Source organism: Eptatretus burgeri, chromosome 16, assembly GCF_056783735.1.
Source record: "Eptatretus burgeri isolate ZD-2024b chromosome 16, Ebu_testis_v1, whole genome shotgun sequence".
In the NCBI taxonomy this organism is placed as follows: Eukaryota; Metazoa; Chordata; class Myxini; order Myxiniformes; family Myxinidae; genus Eptatretus; species Eptatretus burgeri.
The window spans coordinates 8,716,389-8,740,043 of record NC_140976.1 but is presented as its reverse complement, the minus strand read 5'-3'; the positions used below and the strand labels follow the sequence as shown (position 1 = coordinate 8,740,043).

Sequence of the window (23,655 nt, the reverse complement as noted above, 5' to 3'; positions counted from 1 at the left end):
TGTATAGTCCGTGAGCGTCAGCTGCAGCTGTTTGGACATGTGGCTCATTTTCCTAACGCTGATCCTGCTCACCAGATTCTCTCAGCAAGGAAGCCTCATAAGTGAAGGAGGCCAATGGGCAGACCCCGTGCCTCGTGGTTGATCGGCATCTCAAGGAGATGGGGGGGATGGGCCAGGCATCTGCCTGGGGGATGACCAGATGGAGGCCCCTGCAGTACCGGCGGAAAGTGGATGCAGTGACACGCTGCTCCAGTGCATGCTCCCATACCTGACCTGATCCTTACATCTTTTAGTCTGAAGGGCCATGTGTCTGCTCCACTTGGGACTTTTCATTAAAATGTTTTTAGCTCATCTATGATGACGTCAAGATCAGCTGCTGAAGTCAGTGAAGTCAGTCAGTCAGTGAGTCAGGCAGTCAGTCAGAGGGTGGGTCAATAAACATTCTTTCGTTTTCCCCCCTCCCCCCCTCCCCTTTCCCTCCCGACTCCTCAAGCGGCGGCTCAATGGAACATCCTGAAACGCTCCACATGATGATTCAAGACATTGAAGCACAAAACCTAATTATGCCCTTTTAAAAATTTCCATCCAGATGGTGAGATAATTAGCTAATTAACTCAAAATGTAATCGATGTTTGTATGTCCACCACTTAAAAGAGATTCTATCATCTCATGAGACTGTGAACAAAAAAAAAAGTTTTGTCGTTTATTTTAAACCTCTAATTTAATTTGATCTTAATCATAAATTGATAAAACCACTTAATGTCATTGAAACCCATTTCCTTTGAAGAACAGGAAAGAAAAGGGGATGGGGAGGACAGAGGATTGGGTTTGGGGTGGGGGGGGTGGTAGCAGAGAGGTTAACAAGGGAGGAAAGATCATGATTTTGGATTAGGGATGATCTGAGACAGTGGTGAACAGCTGCCTTAAAGACCTGGAGTGAAGAATGAGATTGAAGAGAGTGTGGAAGTCGATTTCATGGGCAGGGAAAAAGAGAAACAAATGAGTGGAGGTGAGCAGTGATCCTGGATTGAGGTAGTTTCTCCAGAAGGGGGTTAATGGTGGACCGTGTGTGCCATGTAGAATCTTGGAGTGGGGGGGGGGGGAGGGCACAGAAAGAGCAGAGGGTGCAAGATCAGAAAGGAGGCCGGAGAATGCAAACGACAGAGAATTTCCAGCTCCTTTAGCTCTCTCAGCCATTCAACCTTCTCCAGCTCTTCCAGAATGGATATATGTGTTGTTTCAGTCACCTTGCTTAAACTCCCAAATTCCAGGCTGACTGCATGCCTCCTTTCTTTGGTTCCTCTTTGCTACAATTTTTGTAATAGCCTTCCTGAGATTTTCTTGTAGAGAAGGAATGAATGAATACACATAATAAACTTACCTGTGGGCTTTAAACAGCACCTTTAACCCCCCGGGGATCTTTGCCTGGCTGAGGGTTAATTATGAGCCATCACCGCCGCGCCTCAGCACAGAGCGCCATTTCCTGTGTGTTTTATTTTCAACGGCGATGGCCCCGCTTCACACAGGAGCAGCAAAGGCATCATTGGCTGGAAAGACGCCCACTGCTGTGTTGTTGAGAGAGTGTTTGCAGAGTTCTTGTGGATGGGAGTGAGGTTTTTTCTGATTCCAATGCAGAAGGCAGCATTTCGTGTGTTTATCCAGTTACACATTAGCACTCCTCATTAAACGATATCTCACTTTGTGCAACTATATCGTACTCCTTGCTATCTTTGGTTTCAAGCTCTTCCATCTTATTATTTAAATTCCTGGCTTAGTTAAAGAGCATGTTTTGGGTCGCTGATGACTTTGCGTGATTCGAAGGTTGTAATCACATTCATAATCGTTGGGCAATTATTTTCTTACATTTGAAACACAAAATATGCTAAAATTAACTTTTAGGTCAAAACTTTTGTCAGTGATCGAAAAACAGACCAGAATTTACCGAAGATGCTATGACGTCACGTTCTCCGAAAACTTCATGAACATTCAGAAACAGCGTCTGAACAATGGTGACATGCGAATCAGAGAGTGATTTCAGCAGCGATGAAATTAAGTGTTTTCATTCCGATATTGCCGACGACGAGTCGGAGGATGATGGGAATTTATACGATGGAGTTTCTGGCCCTGAGCCAAATAAATTTGAGCCACTTGCAAACGGCCTATTTCGTGTACAAGTGGTAGGACTGACTGCCTGGCAGTTCACACTGACAGACTCCACCAGACAGATTGGTTTGTAGATTTTCATTTTCTTGTTCGATGCATAAAATAATGTAAAGTTTGATTCGTCTGTGACTTGATATAATAATTTTTAACACTCAAGTCACTCATGAGTCAGAAATAGAATGAATCAATAATGGACCCAAATATATTATACACCGTAGCCTTGGCGTTGATGTCTGACAACTGAGCTTGACCCCAGCGAAAGTGAACAGTGAGAACAAACCCCAACTTTCAAGAGACTGTTGTGGCATATAAATACCAAAACATGTTTCGCCTCATTGGGAAATATTCTACCAAATTTAGAAAAAAAAATGGAATATTGATCAATTTTTTACAATTGAAATGAAATAGCCCAATTTGCCGATGCTGTTAAAAAAGTAATTTAATCAACAATAAGTTGATTTGTTGAGAATTTTTTTCATGCTTGTGTTTTTCAGAAAGTTTATTTATGTGTTTTTCCATGTACTCTTAAAGAATACATTTCAAGGTTTTTCTCACTTAAACTCAACAATTGATTCTGTGACAGAGCAGTATCTGGAGAACTTGTCAACCAACAACTCGTATTCACAGAGTGGTGATCAGATGTGTTTATGCCTGAGTCATCCTCGGCTGTAAAATGGTCACCACAAATGACAAGTCCGTCCAAAGGGTCCTCTTTACCCGTTTTGTTTGGGGGAAAATTTGCCCGTTTTGTTTGGGGGAAAATTTGCCCGTTTTGTTTGTACAAATATTATCCACTACCGGCGAATGTTTGATTCCTTTGGGAATCGGTGGGAGCGATTACCCATTTTCCAGCCATTTTCGCAAAACATGACGACACACGGACGAGACATGATGTACAAATATCCAAATAAGTTTGTTCGACAATAATTCAAAATAAAAAAGGATAATATAGACAGTTGCAAGCTCAAAAAAAGCGAAAGAAGTGCCCGCTGAACTGGGCACTTCTTCAATGAGCGAGTGAGCGTCCACTTTGTTTTGGAGAACGTGACGTCACCATCCATATATGGCATGTGGCTGTTTTTTTTCAACAGCCTCGAGAAATAACTTCGGAGTTAAATTTCATTAATTTTACCAATAGTTAGGCAACCATAATAGTTTGCATCGAGCTATTTAATGCACATATAATCATATTGATAAATTTTCAGAACATGTTTGGTGACCCGCAACCTGCTCTTTAAAGGTGTAGTTTGCCAAATAAAGATCAAAGCTGATAATGAGGCCCAAAAGCTTGAGTGACTGAACCTCTTCAATGGGATTGTTGAGAAAGTAGATGGGAGGATTTGCCAGATGGTCCTTTCAGAGAGACAGAGTGAGAGTTTGAGATTTGTCAGGATTGAAAGACATATTGAAAGTGTTTGACCAGCTTGTGATTCTATCAAAGTCTGCAGAGGGAAGAGGCTGATGCCTGCCAATCTGAAGGATGAGGGATGTCACAGCAGTGTGTGGAGTCATCGATAAAGAGGATTGTCAGAGAGATTGTTGATAAAGATTATGAATAGGACCAGGCCCAGAAAACTGTCTTGGGGCACTCCAGCCTTGACAGTTAAGGGAGATGAGAGGATTGCGTTGAGAGCCACACATTGGCAAGGAGAGTGGAGGAAGTCAGGAAGCAATGTGTGGTGTTGGCCTTGGATGCCATGGGGCAGATAATTTGGAGAGCAAGACTCTTTTATTGATGCCAGACCACTGATTGCTTGAGATATCTCAACACAGACGACCCTGATCTCATTTCTGACATTGAGGGGCTATATTTATTGATAAGAGTTGAACCAGCATGATCTTTACTTTACTTTAGATCTTTTCGACACACATGATCTTTACTCTAGTCGTAAACAACCTTTGTCAAATCTTATCTGTTTAGTAAACCATTGACCTGTGATCATGTAGTCAGCAGGGCAAAACAATAACTCTCTCCAACCCTCCCCACACCCCTCTCCTTGAAGCTGAAAAACAAACGTGATTGGACAATCTTCTGATTCCATCAATGTCTGCAAAGAGGGAAAAGGGTTGCTGCCTGCCTTTCTGAAGGATGAGGGATGTCATGATAGAAGGTTCACACTCACCTTTTTGTTTCCCTTTGAGAATCAATGATGATACACATTAAAGCCAATGCATATATGTGTTCATGATGTTCAGAATTGCATTTTCTGTCTGGATATCCTGTGTGTTGACGGAATATGCAGTGTCTTCATCTTGATACCTGCAAAGGAGGGGGGGGGGGAGGGGACGTGAGAGACAGGCAATGGGTTAATATAACAAATCACAAGTGAGGATTTTACTCTTTTTTTCCCCTTGGACGTTTGTTCAGGTATTTTAACCAATACTGGATTTATTGGAATGAAGGTTCTTTTCTGAGGACACAAATAATTGACACACAACAAAGTTACGTGTCTTGATAAAACAGGCATCACATTCGGCACATTCCAGCATTGGGGAATATCAAAACAATCACTTTCTGGTTTGTAGCTTCATCACTGATGGCTCCAGCATTAAGTTTGTAATTCGATGGTCAATAGGTGTGGTTGCGGTGAAAGCAGGCTGTGGTGTGGAAGAGGTGAGGACAGGTCGTGGTTCGAGGGGGTTGTCAGCAGATTGCGTTTTGGAGGGAGTGCAGGCAGTGGTGTGGGAACAAGGTTTCAAAGACAAATATAATTTCCAAAAAGTCCCTACTGTTCACTTTCCCACTTCCATTTGATTTTATGTTTAGTTGGACAACATTGCCGCATGAATGGGAATTAGGTGGGAAGGTGAATCTTCTTCTTCTTTCGGCTGCTCCCGTTCGGGGTCGCCACAGCGGATCATCCGTATGATCCGCATAGTGATTTGGCACATGTTTTACGCCGGATTCCCTTCCTGACGCAACCCTGGTCGCCTCTTACGACACAGGGATATGGTACACCTATTTTAACTGGGGCATACACCGGCCCAGTGCACTGGTACTCATTTCGCCGACCTCAGAAGGATGACAGGCTGAGTCAACTCCCTGGTGTATTAATTCAGTGGCCCAACAGGGCTTGAACTCGGGACCTTTTGGATCCCAAGCCACTTCCCTAACCACTGCGCCAACACCAGGCTCTAGGTGGGAAGGTGAATGAGGTTCGATATTGTCTGAGATATTTTTGCCAACATATGGTTGTTTGTCAATATTCCATCGTTTTACATGATGGGTGTCAAGCAAGGAAGCAGAAAGTAAAATTTTTTAAGTCTCTGGGCGGAGCGGGCCGGGATTCGAATTGTGCACCACATACAGTGAGATTGGATTTATTTTATTTTTTTGTAAACATTGTTGAGGTTCATATGAGAGCGAACACACAATGTTGAGCAAGGGGGCATGAGACAAGAGGGGTGGGAGAGGGAAGGACAAAAAAGTGGGGAACAGAGTCGTTAGGAGAACAGAGGGGAACAGAGAACACATTTTGCGCCTCTGAGCCATCCAGCCTGGATCTGTGGAAGGGAGAGGGATGGGGCGGGGAACATGGGGTATACAAGATGGACATGACAAGGATTTTCAGGAATGAAACAGGGAATTTGAAGGAGGTGGTTTTAGATGGGGGAAGATAAGCGTTGGCGGTGAACTGCTGTTTTGAAGGCCTGGAGGGAAGAATGGGATTGAAGAGAGTGTGGGAGTTTATTTCAAAGGTGTTTCAAAAAGAGGAATGAAAGAGTGAAGGTGAGAAGTGATTCGTGATTTTGGTAGTTTTACCAGAAAGGGGTTGTTGGTGGACCTTGAGCACCCTGCTCATATATATGGTGGGGACATTTCACAGACAGAGTGGGGCGGAAGGAGGGGGGAGACCGGAGAGGAGATGGTAGAAAACAGAAAGACCACCGACCTGCCTGCGGTGAGAGAGTGAGAGGCCCAAAGACTCAACCTCATCGCAGGAGATACCAATGATCCTAAATGCCTTGGTTTCCACAGCGTAAAGCCGAGAAAGGTGAGAGGCAGGAGCACCAGCCCAGAGGGGGGAGCAGTACTCCATCAGGCTGCAGACGAAAGCTTTGTATGTGGTCAGGAGCTCAGGTGAGCCGAAAAAGGACTTTGCATTCGGAGGATTCGCAGTCGGCGACTGGCTTTGGAGGCCAGGTTGGAAATGTGGCTTTCCCAGGAAAGATAATGGCGGATAGTGGGACCCAGAAGCTTGAATGAAAGGACTTCTTCCAGAGGATTGTTGAGAAAGTAGATGGAGGGGGGGGTGGAGGAGGGGTTCTAATGATCTTTTCGGAGAGACAGAGTGAGAGTGTGAGATTTGTCAGGATTGAAAGACAGTCTAACCATTAAGTGACTGAAGCTGCCACAATATTAAATAAGAAGTGGATGCATGGAAGGAGCAACATAAATTTGCTTTGTGAAAGAAGGGAATGAATATGCCCTTTTAAGGTCATAAAATATTCCTTCCCCTGAAAGAAAAAGCGATATAACATCTCAGAAGACTAGAATAGCACTTGGCAAAGTGTATACTTCCACCAGGCTGAACATTTTACATTTTGAATTGCACTGATCGGCCAGATCTGCATCCAGACCTTAACCAACATATTATAATCAGCTTGTTCTTGTGACCCACCCAACTCATCCCCCAAGTTTTGTCCGAATCTATACATGACGTTTTGAGATATATTTCGTGTTTGGTCCTATCTCTCTATGGTGAAGACTCACTTAAAAAAATTTTAATCTTCGTATCTGGATTCAGATGTTCACGAAAATCTAAAATAATTAATCCTTGTCAGAGACCCAACCTGTCCACCAAGTTTTGTCCAAATCCATTCATAACTTTGAGATATGTTGCTATCGCCAATTTTGTCCTCATCCTTTAATGGTAAAGAATCACTTGAAAAATTATAGTATCCAGATCAAGATCCGGATCCGGATCTTCACCACAATCGAATCAATTAGTCTTTGTGACACGCCCAACCTGTACACCAGGTTTCATCCGAATCTGTCCGTAACTTTTGGAGATATCCTGCTCACAAATAGAAAAACAGCAAACAAATAGGGGTGAAAACATAACCTACGTCCACCTTCAGTGGTGGAGGTAATTATATTTTCATGATAATTGCATTTGCAATTCCTAAGAATAATCAATTAAATGCAGTAAGTTTGTAGATTGGCCTCTCAAAATAGTTATCTTCTCATCGGCAATCACGAGACAACTCGGTCATGACATCACGTTTGTGCAATATTCCCCATGAAGGTGAGCCATGTTTCAGACCAAATGCCTCACCATTGCAATTCATTATACAATATTGTGCAGAAGGCTGGCAGGATGGCCAAGAGGTAGGTATACTCGCCTCTGAGCCATCCAACCTGGGTTGGAATCTCGGCCCAGTTGTAAACAGTCTCAAAGGGAGGGAGATATATCAATGTGTGTGCTGTCCCTTGAATGGACGTTAAACTGTGTGACCCATCTGCCAGCATTAGTTGGTGGGCGTTACCCACAGTGTTCTTCGTGAAGAGTAGGGTGAGCTATCGCTTGCACCCTGAACAAATTATAAATTCTTGCCCTAACTTACATCACCAGTACAGCCATTCTCGCAGCAATGATGCAACCAGCAGCCAGAGGCTGCATAAGAGATGAAGGGAAATGTGTTGCAGGGAGCAACAGTAATGGTGAAGGGTTAAACAAAGGCTGCAGGAATTCCACAAGCAAAATTAAAGAAAAATTTTGTTCCAATCCCCCCTTTCCCAGCACTTCAAAAAACATCTCACCAGCATGATTCCCCCAAAATGATTTATTCTCGGTCCATGCATGACCATTGATGGAATCAAGCTTGACTTCTTGAAGAAAATAGCAAAACTATATCCACAAGTGGCTAACGAAGATCATACGCAGATGAGGCAAATATAACCACCATCATGTGAGCGAGATATGGATGATCACACTGAGGTCATGTGAAATTAACACGAGAGTGGCGTCCGTTGATGTTCCTTGGTGGCTGTCATTGATCTGAAGTCAAGTATATAGTAAATGCTTTAATGTAAAAAATAAAATAAAATATCACTTTTGGGTGTCCTCAGCGAACTTGGGATCAGCTGTGTGTACCTTGGAATCACTTTTTCATGGATCAGTACTTACACAAATAGGAGACGGATGCAGATGTGGTTCGGATTTGAAACAACCCAGATGTTCTCATGTTTCTTCAGGGAATCTGACTTGATCACTGTTGGAGAGGGAATGCGTCAATGAATAATTCACACGAAGGTTTGTGTCAACATAAAAAACACAGATAAGGAATTTAAATGAGATAAAAGGACATTACCTTCACATAAAGCAATGCATTTGATAATGGGCTGCTCCATCAAAAATTGATCGTTATTATGCTGGCGTGAATGGAAAAAATAGCGGAAAGTTAGTTGCAAGATATCGGCTTACTTTGGAATTTAATATAAACTTTTCATTTGAAAATTCCTGAAGATTACCTTGGATGGTTTGGTCTTCGTGTTTTGTTGACACAGTATAACTGCACAAAGAAGAAACACAACATTTGAATATAAGAAGCACAAATGATGTAGCTTTGGAACAGAAATGTCAAATAAGAATATTGATGAATAGTAATAGATTTCTACTGGAATGATTAAGAAATACAACTTCATTTCTGCAGATGTTTAATTACAACAATTTTGACAAGTTTGAACTGTACCCTCTAAATATTATGTGCAGTTCATAAAAATTGAAATGCATTAAATCGTATGGCATGATAGACTAATATTATCTGAGTGAAACTGGCAAGGATCATTTAGAAGAAGAAAAATGTGAATGGCATGGAACTCTACTGAGAGTATAAGGAGTGGAGGGCAACAATGAGCATGCAAGGTTGGCATGAGTTTGTGATTGATACATACGAGCGGATGGAGATATGCCATATCTAGATTTAATTTCAACACCATGACTCACAGGAGTAACCACAGGCGATGTGATAAACCGGGGATGTATATATGCCTGGTCCAAACACTGCTCCATTTTTCTAAACAAGAAAGAAAGACAACATCAATAACAATGAACAGAACAAGTTGCATCAATGGATTCTTACATTCATTGAGTGGGAAATTACAACCTTCATGAGGTCCACCTATTAAGTTTTCTCACACACAAACTAATGTCCTCAAATAGCAGAGTGGCAATACCACAAAAGACTTGGGAATTAGATGCAAGCCTACGTGTTATCAGATGATTTTAATCGAAGGTATGTCATGTGTGAAGTTACACTACTCCTCCAAAACCTTTAAATACAGTAGTATCATGTCTCTGCGATACAATAAACTCATACTAAAGATGGGTTATATGCCACCCACAAACTTATTCATGGCCACAACTTCATTGCGGCTGTCCACTACCCTAAGCATGGCATTGCTTCCAACATCAAGCAAAGCCTCATGGAAAAATGGATTAAATCAACAGGAAGTTGTATGCTAACTGCCATGGGAAAGGAGGAGAAGCAGATGTTTCAGGAATTCACCCTTTTTTACCCCTCAGCCCGAATTGGGCTGAAAAAGGGGTATTGTCATCACAGGCATTGTCCGGCAGGCGTCCGGGCGTCTGTCAACTTTTGGTTTCCGTCGATTTCGAGGAGAACGCCTTGTTCGATTAAATCCATTTTTGCAGGGTATGTTGGGGTTGAGTAGAGGAAGGTTCCTTTCGAAAATGGGCACGCTGCGATTTTCAATGTGGCCTCCATGGCAGCCATCTTGAAATTGGTTTCCGACGATTTTGAGGAGAACGCCTTGTTCGATTAAATCCATTTTTGCAGGGTATGTTGGGGTTGAGTAGAGGAAGGTTCCTTTTGAAAATGTGCACGCTGCGATTTTCACTAGCCGCCATGGTAGCCATCTTGAAGTCTGATTGATTTTCGATATGACGTCCAACGTGCTCTAACTGACTGCATCATCGTGATATCACTGCTTCCTTTTACAATGCATGGGCTGAGGGGTTACGCCCGCTTTGCGGAGCTATTTTTATACCTGCACACGAGTGGGTAAGATAGGGAAACTGCATGGAAGAACCGACACAATGTGGAGAGCATTCTCCACAAGATAAGATGGAAGCCAAGATTGATCACCTCAATTTCTTTTTGCTATGCATTGTCGAGGCTCATATGAGAGCTAACACAATGCACAGCAAGCGGGGCATGAGCCAAGAGGGGCGGGAGAGGGAAGGACAAAACAGTGGGGAACAGAGACATGAGGAGATCTGTGTAAGGGAGAGGGTGGGCCGGGGAACACGGGGTACACAAGATGGACGTTACAGGGACTTTCAGAAAGAAAAGCAGTTAACTTGAAAGAGGTGGGTTTGGGGTGGATTAATTTAAGACAATAAACAGAGTGTGTTGTTGGGAGGGATGCATTGGGGTAGGGGGGGGGTGTTGGGAAAAGTGGGGAAAATAGGAATTGATGGTAATAGGGAGAGAATACAAATAAAGTGATCTTACACCTTGACGGGAAGGTCGGGTAGACCTCAAGGAGCCCGATAAGACAAGGTTGACGAAAACTCATAAAATAGCATGATTTCTGAAACAAAACTGAACTAGGAACACACAGTAAACATGTACGTGAGAAAATAAACAGTTAAAATGTGACGTACAACGACCGGAAACTTAACTTTGAGAAAGTCGGCAGAGAGCCCTGAGAGAACCAGCCGTCGCTTCCAACCCAAAACCAGAAGTCTAAGAAATGAACAATTACACTCACATTTAAGTCTTCTCCAAAATCTATTGTTTGAAATCATCAGTTTGGCTACTGCCCTGAGAAGTTTCCTCTACACAATGATGGATGCAATGAATATCAAACAGAAGCTCAGGCCCATCTCTTTGGACATTTGTCTGCCAGTGTAGAAGTGAACTTTGCAGTACAAGCTATCTTCCATGGAATTCAGCATTTCTTCCTTGACCTATTGAGTTTACTGCATGAAGGGAAGCAGAAGATTGCCTTGTATGGAATTTGGTTCTGTACCGGACCTCTGCAGGCCGCAAGGCAATGTACAGGGATAAGCCACGTTCTTGGTATAAAAACAATGACCTTTCTGCTTTGCTGGAAAATTCACTGTGCACCATTTAATAAACCACTCCATGTACAGGTATGTTCCTCATACTCCAAACTGGCTGTGGTGTTAATTTTGTATTCCGATCTCAACAAAATAAGGAGATATTCACAAACAAGAACACGCCATTCAGCACATTAAAAGTTCCACACTCTCACTGTCATTCCATATGGATTGAATGGTGAATCATTGAATCTATTCAATGGCTACCCTCTGAGTGAGACAGTTTGTGGAGCTCCATAGCCTGATGGAGCCATCACCCATCTTGGTCTGAAGGATGGTCACAGTCTTTGTATTCTCCACAAAGCCTTGTCCTCTTTGAACCATTGCATCTCACAAGTACGCAAAATGTACGATGGAAATCCAAATATAATATTTCTCCCCAGTCCTGGCTGGTGAAGCTGACTCTACCTTTTCCCTTCAACAGAGGCAGTCAAATCAAAATCTCTCAAATCATTGACGTTGTTGTGGAATCATTTTGCCTTTGATTTTGTAACATATAAACATGCTTCAGCTCTGCCTTATCGGGGGATTCGGTACCGGGTGAGCCGGAAGAAGGACGAGTGGGTCAGACAATGATGGTTTAAAGAAAGAGAATTGACTTGGAATCCGAATGTCTTTTCTTCCACATTAAAACATTTTTCAGCAAAAGGTAGAGTCTCAAGGTCTGCTTCTCACTCAGTGTAGGCAGATTGGAGGTTTTACAGTCCGATCTCATCTCTGTTCCAGTGTTTTCCAGTTTATGAAACCTCATAGAATTGATTATATTACCAGGAGTCGTCGCTTAACTCTCAGGATGCGTTCACACAAAGTCGAGAGTTATGCAAAAAAGTGTGAATCAGAAACGTTTTTCCCATTGGCATCATGTTAAAAACTGAGGATGCATTCCTGGGCAACAATTTTTGGTCATACGAAGTCTAAAGTGATTAATATCCTAAAAACGTAAGAACTACATAAATTCAGACAGAACATAAATATATCGATGAATAAGTTAATAGTAATGACAGTGACTAAATAAGTAAAAGGAGAACATCGATAAATGTTTATTTTAATAAACTCGTACACCCAATCCATACGGGAGTGGCAGGAAGGGTCATGGTATTGTCCTCTCTGGGGTATGTAGATTACTGTAGATCAAGGGTTAGGCCTCAAGAACATCAGGGATGTTCAGTTACCAAGTTTCTTCGAGAGCACTCACCAAGTGGCTTAAGCATTCAATCAAGCACTCCATTTGAAGCAGCTGATAAGGAATGGTTGGCTTGGCAAGTGCTAGCTCGCTGCATGGTAACTGAACGCACCCCAGGTTTCCTCCCTTTCAGTTGAGAGTTAAACATCAGTAGTGACCGTTTCAAAAGGTAATCATATGTGTTTGTGGTTTATAATATTTTGGGGTGCCCCACTAAATGGCTCCATCATCAATTTATAAATGTTAACACGGCTTATGACTGAATGTAAATGTACTAGTGGACTGTACTCAGCAAAAATAGAATTGTGTGTAATGCATGTCGATGCCTGAGAGGTTTGGGTGACGATTGGAGAGATTACTGAGACAGTGAGGCAGAGCTTGCTGCATATTGTCTGATATCTGGCTGGTTTCATGCATGGCTGACAAGGTTCCTTTTCTTGTTGACGGAGTTGATGGGGTTTCCTGATGTTTAAAGTAGGGAAGAAGAGTGGTCTGGACAGCTTTCTTCTTCGTCTTCTGGAATAATGTGGCTCCTTATAGCAATGCCAATCATTATGAAGGGTGTGGCAAAATATATTCTCAATGAAAGTAAGAAAATCACTCAAACAGACCGTGTGTGACTGGAACTGAACCTGAAACCAGCAAATTTTCGAGGAACTGAACCTGGTACTGTATTTGCCAAATAACAACCCATGAATTTCATTCAACATCGGCATGAGTGAGACCGCCCTGGGGGCAAGCACAAAAGAGAGAGAGAAAGAGAAAGAGAAAGAGAGAGAGAGAGCGAGAGAACAAAATTCTGAACTGGAGCATAGGATTCTGGATCATGATCATGAAAGAAATGTCATCAAAAAACAAAAACAAAACCAAGACATGACAACATTGCCCACGAAAGCAGTCATTGTACCTTCTTGCCCGTAACAGTATGCAGCATAAGCATCAACAGGTGCCGATTCTGTTGTCTGGTCCTTGAACCACAAAATCAAAAGTTTTTTTTCCATCTCAGCTATCACTCCACTAATTTTCTTGGTAATTACCTTCGACCCCATCGGTGCTTTCATGTGTTCGGGAATTCACGCCTTATGCTCGAGTATCGTCCCGATCGTTTAGTAAAAGGATAGCAAACGTCCGATTTGTGAAGGAGTTTCCCATCTCAGACAGTTTTGTAATGTCTAATTTAATTTCCAACTAAAGCGTCTTCAGTTTATTCGATGCACGAGTATCACATGCTCGTATTCATGGTGTCTTACGCTTCTCTGACATTGCGAGGGTCACAAAATCGTGAGCAGGGACGTTACAGGCACAGTTCATTTCTGGGGAGAAGTTAAAACAATTTTGCCCCAATGAAAAAGCGTTAACACGAAAAAGACCACGCATTCACCGAAAACTGATGCGAGTTCTTAAAAAGCACTAATGTGAAAAAGTGTTGGTCGGATGGGGGGAAAAAGAGGACTTCCTGTACTGGGGAAAACCCTGTGGATGATTTGCACCAATCTCAAACAGCACATCTTTCACATGGATGTCAAAGCTCACAGAACAGCCATTGTAGTTACATCCATAAGCAAACACAGAAGTTGGCCGTACACAAAAATATTGCAAACTCCAAGAATCATGACGTATTTTACCTGATATTTGGTGTAAGAATAGACAAACAGGCCTTGACGGATAATGGAATGCCAATTCTCAATTTTTGATCCACTGGAGGGCAGAAACAGTTTACATCAGAAATAAAATACAGCAGTAACTTAGCAAATAACCTGTACCGTGTACATGTATCACTGCACGTCGGGAACACACTGCATTTTGATGAATGAGAGAAGTATTTAACATCTCAAAAAACACAAATTGAAAATCAGATTTAAACTTTCAAATTTGATTAACAGCAATGGAACAACAAAGGTAACTGGAAGTATAAGGGGTGTTCAGAAAGTTTCTTGCCTGACCTATTTCAGGTCATCTTTTGACCCAAAAGACACTTGTGATTTGATGTTTTACTTTTAAACAGGCTTTCTTTCTGTTTGCAGGTATACAAACTTAACAATGTGAGTTTGTCATGTGGAGCAAGATGTGAGGCAAAGGAACCAGCTCAGAGGAGAGAACAGTACTCCATCAAGCTGCGGATGAAGACCCTGTCAGTGGACAGGAGTTCAGGTGTGCCAACGAGGTACTATGTATGATGGAGGATGCCCCATTTGGAGCCCAACTTAAAATGAGGTTCACCCAAGAATAGGATTAGGCCCAGAACACTGCCTTGGGGAACTTCAGCCATGAGAGTGAGAGGAGATGAAAGGATTCCATTGGGAGCCACACGTTGGCTGCAAGAGCAGAGGAAGTTAGTAAGCCATGTGTAGAGGCATGCCATCAGCAAAGAGTTTGGACAGCAAGATGGGATTCCAGATTGTATCAAAAGCTCGAGATATGTCCAGAGAGACGCCTTTGATCTCATGTCTGGCATTGAGGTTCTCCATCAATTGTTGGAAGAGTAAAAGCAGCATGTCCAAGTACAGTAACCTGGTCTGAATCTAATAAGGTGATCCACAATGAGGCTGTTTGAGAAAAGGAAGGATTTCATGTCAACTGCAATGATGGATTCCATTATGTTGACTTCCAAGCAGATGGAAGATGACTTCAGGCAAAAGATAGCCTGAAGAGAACAGAAACAGAATGTGTAGGAGTAGCAAAGCAGGTTTTTCATTCATCACTGATGGCAGAGTTTGAGTGGGTACAGAGTGCGAGGGGTTGGGGACAAGATTTAGAAGCAAACACAGAATTGAGACATTTGGCTCTTCTCATGAGTAGAATGGGCTGTAGTGCCATTTGAAGTGAGGGAAGGGATGAAGGAGGCACACTGGAAGACAGACTTAACAAAAGTGCCTCCAGATGTTAGAGTAGGGAGAAAAGTTTGAAAGTTCAATCTTGAGGCTGGACAGATGTCATTTTCTGGCTCTCGTGAAAGTGAACACATTTGTTGTGGGCTTTGTAGAATGATTCATTGTGCCACAAGATTCACAGGATTCAGTGTACCAGGAGTGGGAAGAAGGGTATTATTAATGAAAACATGATGGGATGGATCTGCTCATCAGAGAGAGGGTGGGTTTCTGTGGAAGAATTCATTGGCAGTCAATATCAGAGACCATCCCTGAAGAGAGATGGCTACTTGCAGTCCCTGCCAGTTTGCATGAGTGAACTGCCAGACTCGCCAGCATTGAGGCAGCTCTCTGAGAACATCTCGAGACATGTTAACTCTCACAAGTCTATGATCAGATGAACCAATTGGAGCAAAGGAAGAGCAGGAGATACTTGTGGGGAACTTTGTCATCACTAAGTCCAGAAGGGAGAGTTTATCATTGGGGGAATCCGAGTTGGAAAGTTCACAGATTGAGTCAGTCCCATGGAGTCACATAAGTCTTTTGATGAAGTGCCATGGCTGGTGAGAGAGGGTGACCAACACCCAGCCAAGTTGCATTGTGACGATGGAAATCTCCACATATAAGGAAGAGCGAGTTGGGATGAGTGATGAAAAGTTGGTCTAAATCTGAGAGAAATGTCGATGAAGTTGTCACTGTTTGGAGGACAGTACAACACACAGCCAAATGAGAGGTGGGAGTGAAGGGAATAAGATTGTAGTGAAGAAGAAGAAGAAGAACATGTGGTATGTTGGTGATGGAGAAGTTTGGACAGTGAAACATTTCAAAATGTTTATAAATGCTTCTCAAGGAAGAAGCGTTTACAATTTCACATTCAATGAAGATTCAGTTTGGAGATATTGAGAAAAGAGAGATATAAAGATTGCACAGTAAATACTGCAGGCAGAGAGAAATTCAACTTAATGAGCAGATTTGTGAATTGGTATGAATCCACAATATTTTGACGAATGAGAGAAGATTAACAGCCTGGCACACATCCGAGAAATTGGGAATCAGAACTGAATCAGTGCATTCCATTCTCACTGCAAAAGGTGCTAGCAAGATGGATGCTCAGAACGTTGAACGATCAGAAAAGTTCCGACCTGACATTTCTTGGGAACTTGTCAAGTGCTTCAAGTAAACTCAGTCACATTTTATGAGCAGATTTGTTAATTAATTCATCATATCAATTCTGAAACCAAACAACACTGCATGAAGTGGAATCACACACAATGTCCATCTCCCTGGAAGTTCAACAGGACATCAGCTTCGAAAGTTCATGGCTACAGTTTTGTGGGGCAGTGAAGGTGTGTTCAATCATATCAATGGTGAGTACTGTGGTGAGGATGCAAAGGGTTGAGGCCTCTCCCAACCAAACTTCTCACATTACTCTGGGTCATGGGATGTTGGCCATTGATCTGAAAACCTGTGCATCTCGACCCCTGAATCACCATGTATTAAACTCATTGGGAACAATTTTATAAAATAAACAAACAATTGAAAGCTCTTGATGTTGTTTTCTATGTCAGGCATCAAACATTCCATACACAACTCGCATAAGCAGGTAAATCTGATACATAATGCAATCAAAAATACAAATCAACTCTTCATACTTACTGGAAGGCAAAGGAACTCCCATACTTCCTTCTTGCTGAACGAAATTCAGCCTCTTTTTCACTTGGAGCGGTGAGGAACAAAAACTGATGATGTGTGCACATGAAAGGAAGTTGCTGTGGAAATATTGACAGATAGAGATGTTCAGAGAGAGAGAGAGAGAGAGAGAGAGAGAACAAACAAACAGAGAGAGAGAGAGAGAGAGAGAGAGAGAGAGACAGCGACATAGGTAGTGTGTAAATATTAATGTGCAAAGTCTTTCCTCATCAATCATTTGACAAAAAGTATAAATTACAAGATAAGAATATGATTATCAAATCTGCACAGGACCACCATCATTCGTCTATTCCTTATAACAATTATAATCATTCATTCAATGGAAATGGCTAACATAGTTATAAACCGAACGTATCAATAACAGCAATCCGTAAGAGAGTGATATGATCGATTTTCCGACAACCCAGATCATAAGTTGGGCTCCACTCATCACAGAGATTTCGATCCCATCAGCCCAGAATCTCTCCAAACGCTGGATCAACAACAATCTCGGCTGTGGGTCTGCATCTGTAGATCCATGACCTCAGCAGTGTCAGGCAGTCAACCAATCCATCAATTCAACCTCGCCATTCAAACTTACTGCTTGCTTGTAACACATAGCATAACCTATACATGCTCACCTATTTCTTAATTCACCCAGAATAAGACTGAAGTATTTAGAATAGTGTCAGAAACTTGAAGCAAATGTAGAGGGAGGTATATTATGTATCACCAGCAACAAATATAATCGAAAGGTTTCAATTTGACTGCTCATGTGACAAACTTGAAGGGAAATCATCATGAGTACAAAGTGAGAATTGAATGCGGATGTGTAGAAAATAATGAAAATAGAAAAAAGAACAAAAAAAAAATGGGGACGGGAAAAAGGGAATGATATAATCCAGTCAATGCAGCTCTTTTTCACCACTGACTCTCTCACTCACGGACTCACTGACATACATGTTAAATACCTTCTAGGTGGGGAAGAAAGCTGAAATTTTGCATCCCGATGCAACTCAAATCCAATATCCCAGGGGGAAAAAGAATCACAAAACAGTCGGAACATTTCCGCAAATGAAAATAATAACGAATACAAGTCAGCCGGTGCAGCCTCGGTCTGCTTACTGCAGGTCACGTGACCCAGGACAATGGAGCTAACCCTGGAATTGGTCGCTCGGCAATGCTAACATGTGCCTCTTCCACCTCCTGATGACTTTTGCCGTATTTACACGAAAATTTACTGAAACTGTAAACCTTTAAATAAAGGGCTCATTCCAATCACTAATTCTTGATTTTCTTGAGTTATTTAGCTACTTACAGAATGTAACTGCAATTCACTTATGTCAATATTTAAAAAGCTCTCTCACAATCCACATCATCAAATATATAAAGCATATATTTATGATGTCCTCGCAAAGGTTCCGGGCATTGCGCGGTGCTGTTCAAATCTCATTCGCATTTTGAAGAAATCTATTTTTTCCCCCATTTTTGTTGGGACCTAAATCACTTCCTTCCCCCCCCCCCCCCCCGCTAAGGAATGGGGTTAGAGATGATTTGATATTACCTTTCATGTGGTTACCAAAGCTTAGGCATTATGGAGCGATTTATAACTGGTCAACAAATGTTTGGCCAATTCAAAATTAAAAAAATTATTCCATTACTGTACTTAAAGTATACAATTCAGGGCAGAAATTGCACCATAAACACACAGGGTGCTGAGAGCATGTTGCAGATAGGGACTCACCTGATTGATGGGAAGCTTCATAATTGGGATTTCGACACTTTCGATTACCCTGCAGGGGAGATAAGAAGGAATATATATTGAATGCCTCATTTTACCTGCAACAGAAATTACCACTAAGTGCATCACAGCTGGTAAATGCAATTGCATATAATTGTTGAAAAGAAGATCGTCGAAACATATGCACTTCTCAAAATTAACACAAACTGAAAAAATAATGACAATTGAAGGTAATAATGGATGCATTGTAAATTGAGATCAAAATCTTACCATTTCAACAGAGGGAATGCCAAAGGATGCTTTTTCTTCAAATGCTTTTTTACTTCCATGGAGGACCACTAAAAAACAAATTCAACAAACAAGAAGATATTTTGTTAGCCTTGCAATCATGTGAGTGGCAGACTCTGTGACATCCAGAGTACAATTGTTCTTCCGTAATTAGCGATTTATTTGAGTGTGGTTAGGCTTCAAATCACTTTGTTAAACCCCAGTCGACAGCAGAGAAAAACACATTCTAGTTGGTAATAAGGATCCTAGCCATTGAGATGAAGAAAGTAGACAGGAGTACAAGGAGTTGCGGTGCAAGGCTAAGAGAGAGGTGGCGAAGACTAAGGAAAAGGCATATGGCGAGATGTATGAGAAGTTGGATACAAAGGAAGCGGAAAAGGATTTGTACGGATTGGCCAGACAAAGGGACCGAGCTGGGAAGGATGTGCTGCAGGTGAGGGTGATAAAGAATGCAGATAGAAATGTGCTGACAAGCAAGGAGAGTGTGTTGAGAAGGTGGATGGAGTACTTTGAGGAGCTAATGAATGAAGAAAATGAGAGAGAGAGAAGGTTGGAAGAGATGGAGATAGTGAATCAGGAAGTGCGGTGGATTAGTAAGGATGAAGTGAGGACAGCGATGAAGAGGATGAAGAGTGGAAAGGTGGTTGTTCCAGATGATATACCAGTGGAGGCATGGAAATGTTTAGGAGAGACGGCAGTGGAGTTTTTAACCAGATTGTTTAACAAAATCTTGGAAAGTGAGAGGATACCTGAAGAGTGGAGATTAAGTGTACTGGTTCCGATTTTTAAGAATAAGGGTGATGTGCAGAGCTGTGGTAATTGCAGAGGTATAAAGTTGATAAGCCACACCATGAAGTTCTGGGAAAGAGTCGTGGAAGTTAGGTTGAGAGGAGAGGTGATGATTTGTGAGCAGCAATATGGTTTATGTCAGGAAAGAGCACTGCAGATGTGATGTTTGCTTTGAGAGTGTTGAATGGAGAAGTATAGGGAAGGTCAGAAGGAGTTGCATTGTGTGTTTGTGGATTTAAAGAAAGCTTAGGACAGGGTGCCAAGAGAGGAGTTGTGGTATTGTATGAGGAAGTTGGAAGTGGTGGAGAAGTATGTGAGGGTGATGCAGGATATGTATGAGGAGAGTGCGACAGCGGTGAGGTGTGCGGTAGGAATGATGGATCGGTTTAAGGTCGAGGTGGGATTGCATCAAGGATCGGCTCTGAACCCTTTCCTGTTTGCAATTGACAATTTGGTTGACAGACGAGATCAGACAGGGGTCTCCATGGCTTATGATGTTCACGGATGACTGTGATCTGTAGTGAGTAGGGAGCAGGCTGAGGCGACCCTCGAGAGGTGGAGGTATGCACTGGAGATAAGAGGAATGAAAGTCAGTTGGAATAAGACTGAGTACAAGTGCGTAAATGGGAGGGAGGGTGGTGGAATGGTGCTGTTGCAAGGAGTTGAGGTGGTGAAGGTGGATGGATTTAAATACTTGGGATCAACTGTCCAAAGTAACGGAGAGTGTGGTAGAGAAGTGAAGAAGAGAGGGCACACAGGAAGGAGTGGGTGGAGAAGAGTTTCAGGAGTGATTTGTGATGGAAGGGTATCTGCAAGAGTGAAAGGGAAAGTATACAAGATGGTGGTGAGACCAGCTATGTTTTATGGTTTGGAGGTGGTGGCGCTGACAAAAAGACAGGACACGGAGCTGGAGGTGGAAGAGTTAAAGATGCTGCGATTCTCTTTGGGATTGACAGCATTATAAATTATTACATTAGAGGGACAGCGCAGGTGGGACAGTTTGGAGACAAAGTGAGAAGTGAGATTGAGATGGTTTGGACATGTGCACAGGAGGGATACGGGATATATTGGGAGAAGGATGCTGAGGATGGAGGCACCAGGTAGGAGGAGAAGAGGAATGCCAAAGATGAGGTTTAAGGAATGTGGTGAGGGTGGACATGCGGGTGGTTGGTGTGACAATGGAAGATGTAGAGGACAGAGCGAAATGAAGACGGATGATCCGCTGTGGCAACCCCTAATTGGAGCAGTCGAAAGAAGAAGAAGACGAAGAAGCAGAAGAAGAAAGAGAAGAAGAAGAAGAAGAAGTAGTAATATGGATCCTCGAAAAAGCATCATAAAACAACTCCAGTGGAATTTTGAATCATGTCTACCAAGATGTTTCAAAGCGCCGCTTGTTGGAAGCCGGGGTGCAGCATTCTCAAGAATAGGCTTCATCTTCACGAAGTTGAGAATGCAGTGGAGTAACTCGTTATTTCTTAATAGACATGAAAATGGATGTAATCATACATGTCTCGGTAAACACATGACCATGAATGGCCAATCAGCAGAAGATACGAACAATGCTTCTTCTTCTCGCTGCACATACGTACAAGAATATACAAGAAACTTTGGTGCAGGAAAAAGTGATTACACGACACTACTAGAAGATACCAGCATGCATGCACACACGGTACCTCCAAGACCTGTCAATATGGCCATACCGCTCTGTTTCCAATGCATCGAGACACGAAATTATACATTTTTGTTTTGAGCCTGTGTTTTTGTTTTGGGCCTGTGTTCTTGTTTTGAGCCTCTGTTCTTGTTTTGGGCCTGCGTTTTTGTTTAGAGCCTGTGTTCTTGTTTTGGGCCTGTGTTCTTGTTTTGAGCCTGTGTTCTTGTTTTGGGCCTGTGTTCTTGCTTTGAGCCTGTGTTCTTGCTTTGAGCCTGTGTTCTTGCTTTGAGCCTGTGTTCTTGCTTTGAGCCTGTGTTCTTGCTTTGAGCCTGTGTTCTTGCTTTGAGCCTGTGTTCTTGCTTCGAGCCTGTGTTCTTGTTTTGGGCCTGTGTTCTTGCTTTGAGCCTGTGTTCTTGTTTTGGGCCTGTGTTCTTGCTTCGAGCCTGTGTTCTTGCTTTGAGCCTGTGTTCTTGCTTTGAGCCTATGTTCTTCTTTTGAGCCTGTGTTTCTGTTTTGGTCCTGTGCTTTTGTTTTGGGCCTGTTTTTTGGGGGGGCCTGTGTTTTGGGGAGGGGCTGTGTTCTTGTTTCGGGCCTGTGTTCTTGTTTTGGTCCTGTGTATTTGTTTTGGGCCTGTGTTCTTGTTTTGAGTCTGTGTTTTTGTTTTGGGCCTGCGTTTTTGTTTTGAGCCTGTGTTTTGGGGGGGCGTGTGTTTTGGGGGGGGCTGTGTGTTTTTAGGGGGCCCGTGTTCTTGTTTTGGGCCTGGGTTCTTGTTTTGAGCCCATGTATTTTTTTTGAGACTGTGTTTTTGTTTTGTTTTGGTGTCTTTTACTCTTAATTTCTTTATTTTCTTCATTATTTTGCTTTCTTTTTCGTTTCTCTCTTTCTTTGTTGAGGGAGAGGTGAAGCTTGGAAATTGTTTTTCTTAGGCTCACTTGGCTGCATCTGGATAGGTTTGAGGGTAGAGGAGAGGCAACCAAAACCCGAATCCGATCCAGATTCCTCCTGATGCCTACATTTTATCAATTCGGGTTCCTCCTGATGGTACCAATTCTGGATTTGGTCTGGTGTTTCACTATCTACTGTTTCTGTTGCGATTACTTCTCAAGGGACAATATCCCATTCTTAAACTACTCTCTGACTGAAAAATCCCTGCCTGATTACGATCTAAACTCTCCTCCTTTTTACTTTCAAGCTATGGCCGGGCTCGCAAAACATCGTGTTCGATCATCACATAGAGTTAACGGTTGACGTCATACACAGCAACCTATTTTTAGGATTCTCACTTTAATCCCATATGTCTGCACTCACACTTATTCAATCCCATATTTCTGTCAAGGATTCATATAGTGATGCAGTTTTCACTCTCTTGCTAAGTGGATTATGATTCTGATGTCCAGGCGATCCTGACATGTGCTCCCGAAGCAGTGTCTTGTTCCGGGTTATATTGGGTGCTTCGTCATTGCCTTCACCGAGTTGTTTGTCCGTCCATGCTCTATCCTTTTAAATGCTGAGTGTCAAGCAAGGAAATAGCAAGTACCATTTTAAAAGTGTTCAGTATGACTCAATCGGGGTTTAAACCTCCGAGCACCCACACTAAAACTGGACGATCTCACCGTTACACCACTGAGTTACATTTCACTGCATAACTGCAAAAATATATTCTTGCTTGGTTCTTCTCACAACAAAATGTGGTCCTCCAAACTGGGTGAGAGATTTTAGGAAGCAATTGTGTCCTTGATCTTTGTAGTTTTGAACCTCTAATTTCCAGAGTATGCAATGTTATTTGCCATCGTTGTCTGCTCCTTTGATGCTGCATCTTTTCTGCTGGTTCTGTTGTGTATTATGGATTAAATGAAAATAAACATTTTGAAAAACTTAAAGCAAGCTTGAGTAATTCAAGCAAAACTTTTCAAAATCACCTACTTTTGCCATCTTCATCGGTGATGGAATTCTCCGGAGAGTTTTTATGAACTTTTTATAAGTTTTACGCTGCAAACAAAACAGAATTCAGTGTCAGAATGTACACACGCATGTTTGATATATTAATGAATTGTATTCAACAATGATTGCATATTAGACTAATGATGATAATAATAAGTAAAACTGCCTCTTACAACTGTGAGCAGTTATGCCGGGTACCAAACGATGCCCGTTCTAGTAACGATGCCATCCCACACCACCCATTCCAATGA

General features: G+C 42.3%; 1 protein-coding gene across 2 annotated transcripts in view; it reads right to left on the bottom strand.

Moving 5' to 3' along the window:
- Positions 1-499: 499 nt before the first annotated feature.
- The window catches only part of LOC147010452 (uncharacterized), a 108,187-nt gene continuing 85,031 nt past the window's right edge, over positions 500-23,655 (bottom strand). For both annotated transcript variants that reach the window (XM_085860123.1, XM_085860124.1), the window contains exons 23-33: positions 23,387-23,452; positions 19,006-19,073; positions 18,739-18,787; positions 16,962-17,074; positions 14,064-14,136; positions 9,114-9,183; positions 8,639-8,679; positions 8,479-8,539; positions 8,295-8,379; positions 4,287-4,423; positions 500-1,083 (exon numbers count right to left, since the gene is read on the bottom strand). In XM_085860123.1, coding sequence (XP_085716249.1) covers positions 4,324-4,423; positions 8,295-8,379; positions 8,479-8,539; positions 8,639-8,679; positions 9,114-9,183; positions 14,064-14,136; positions 16,962-17,074; positions 18,739-18,787; positions 19,006-19,073; positions 23,387-23,452 — 726 coding nt within the window. In that variant the 3' untranslated portion in view covers positions 500-1,083; positions 4,287-4,323. The remainder of the gene's footprint in view (positions 1,084-4,286; positions 4,424-8,294; positions 8,380-8,478; positions 8,540-8,638; positions 8,680-9,113; positions 9,184-14,063; positions 14,137-16,961; positions 17,075-18,738; positions 18,788-19,005; positions 19,074-23,386; positions 23,453-23,655) is intronic.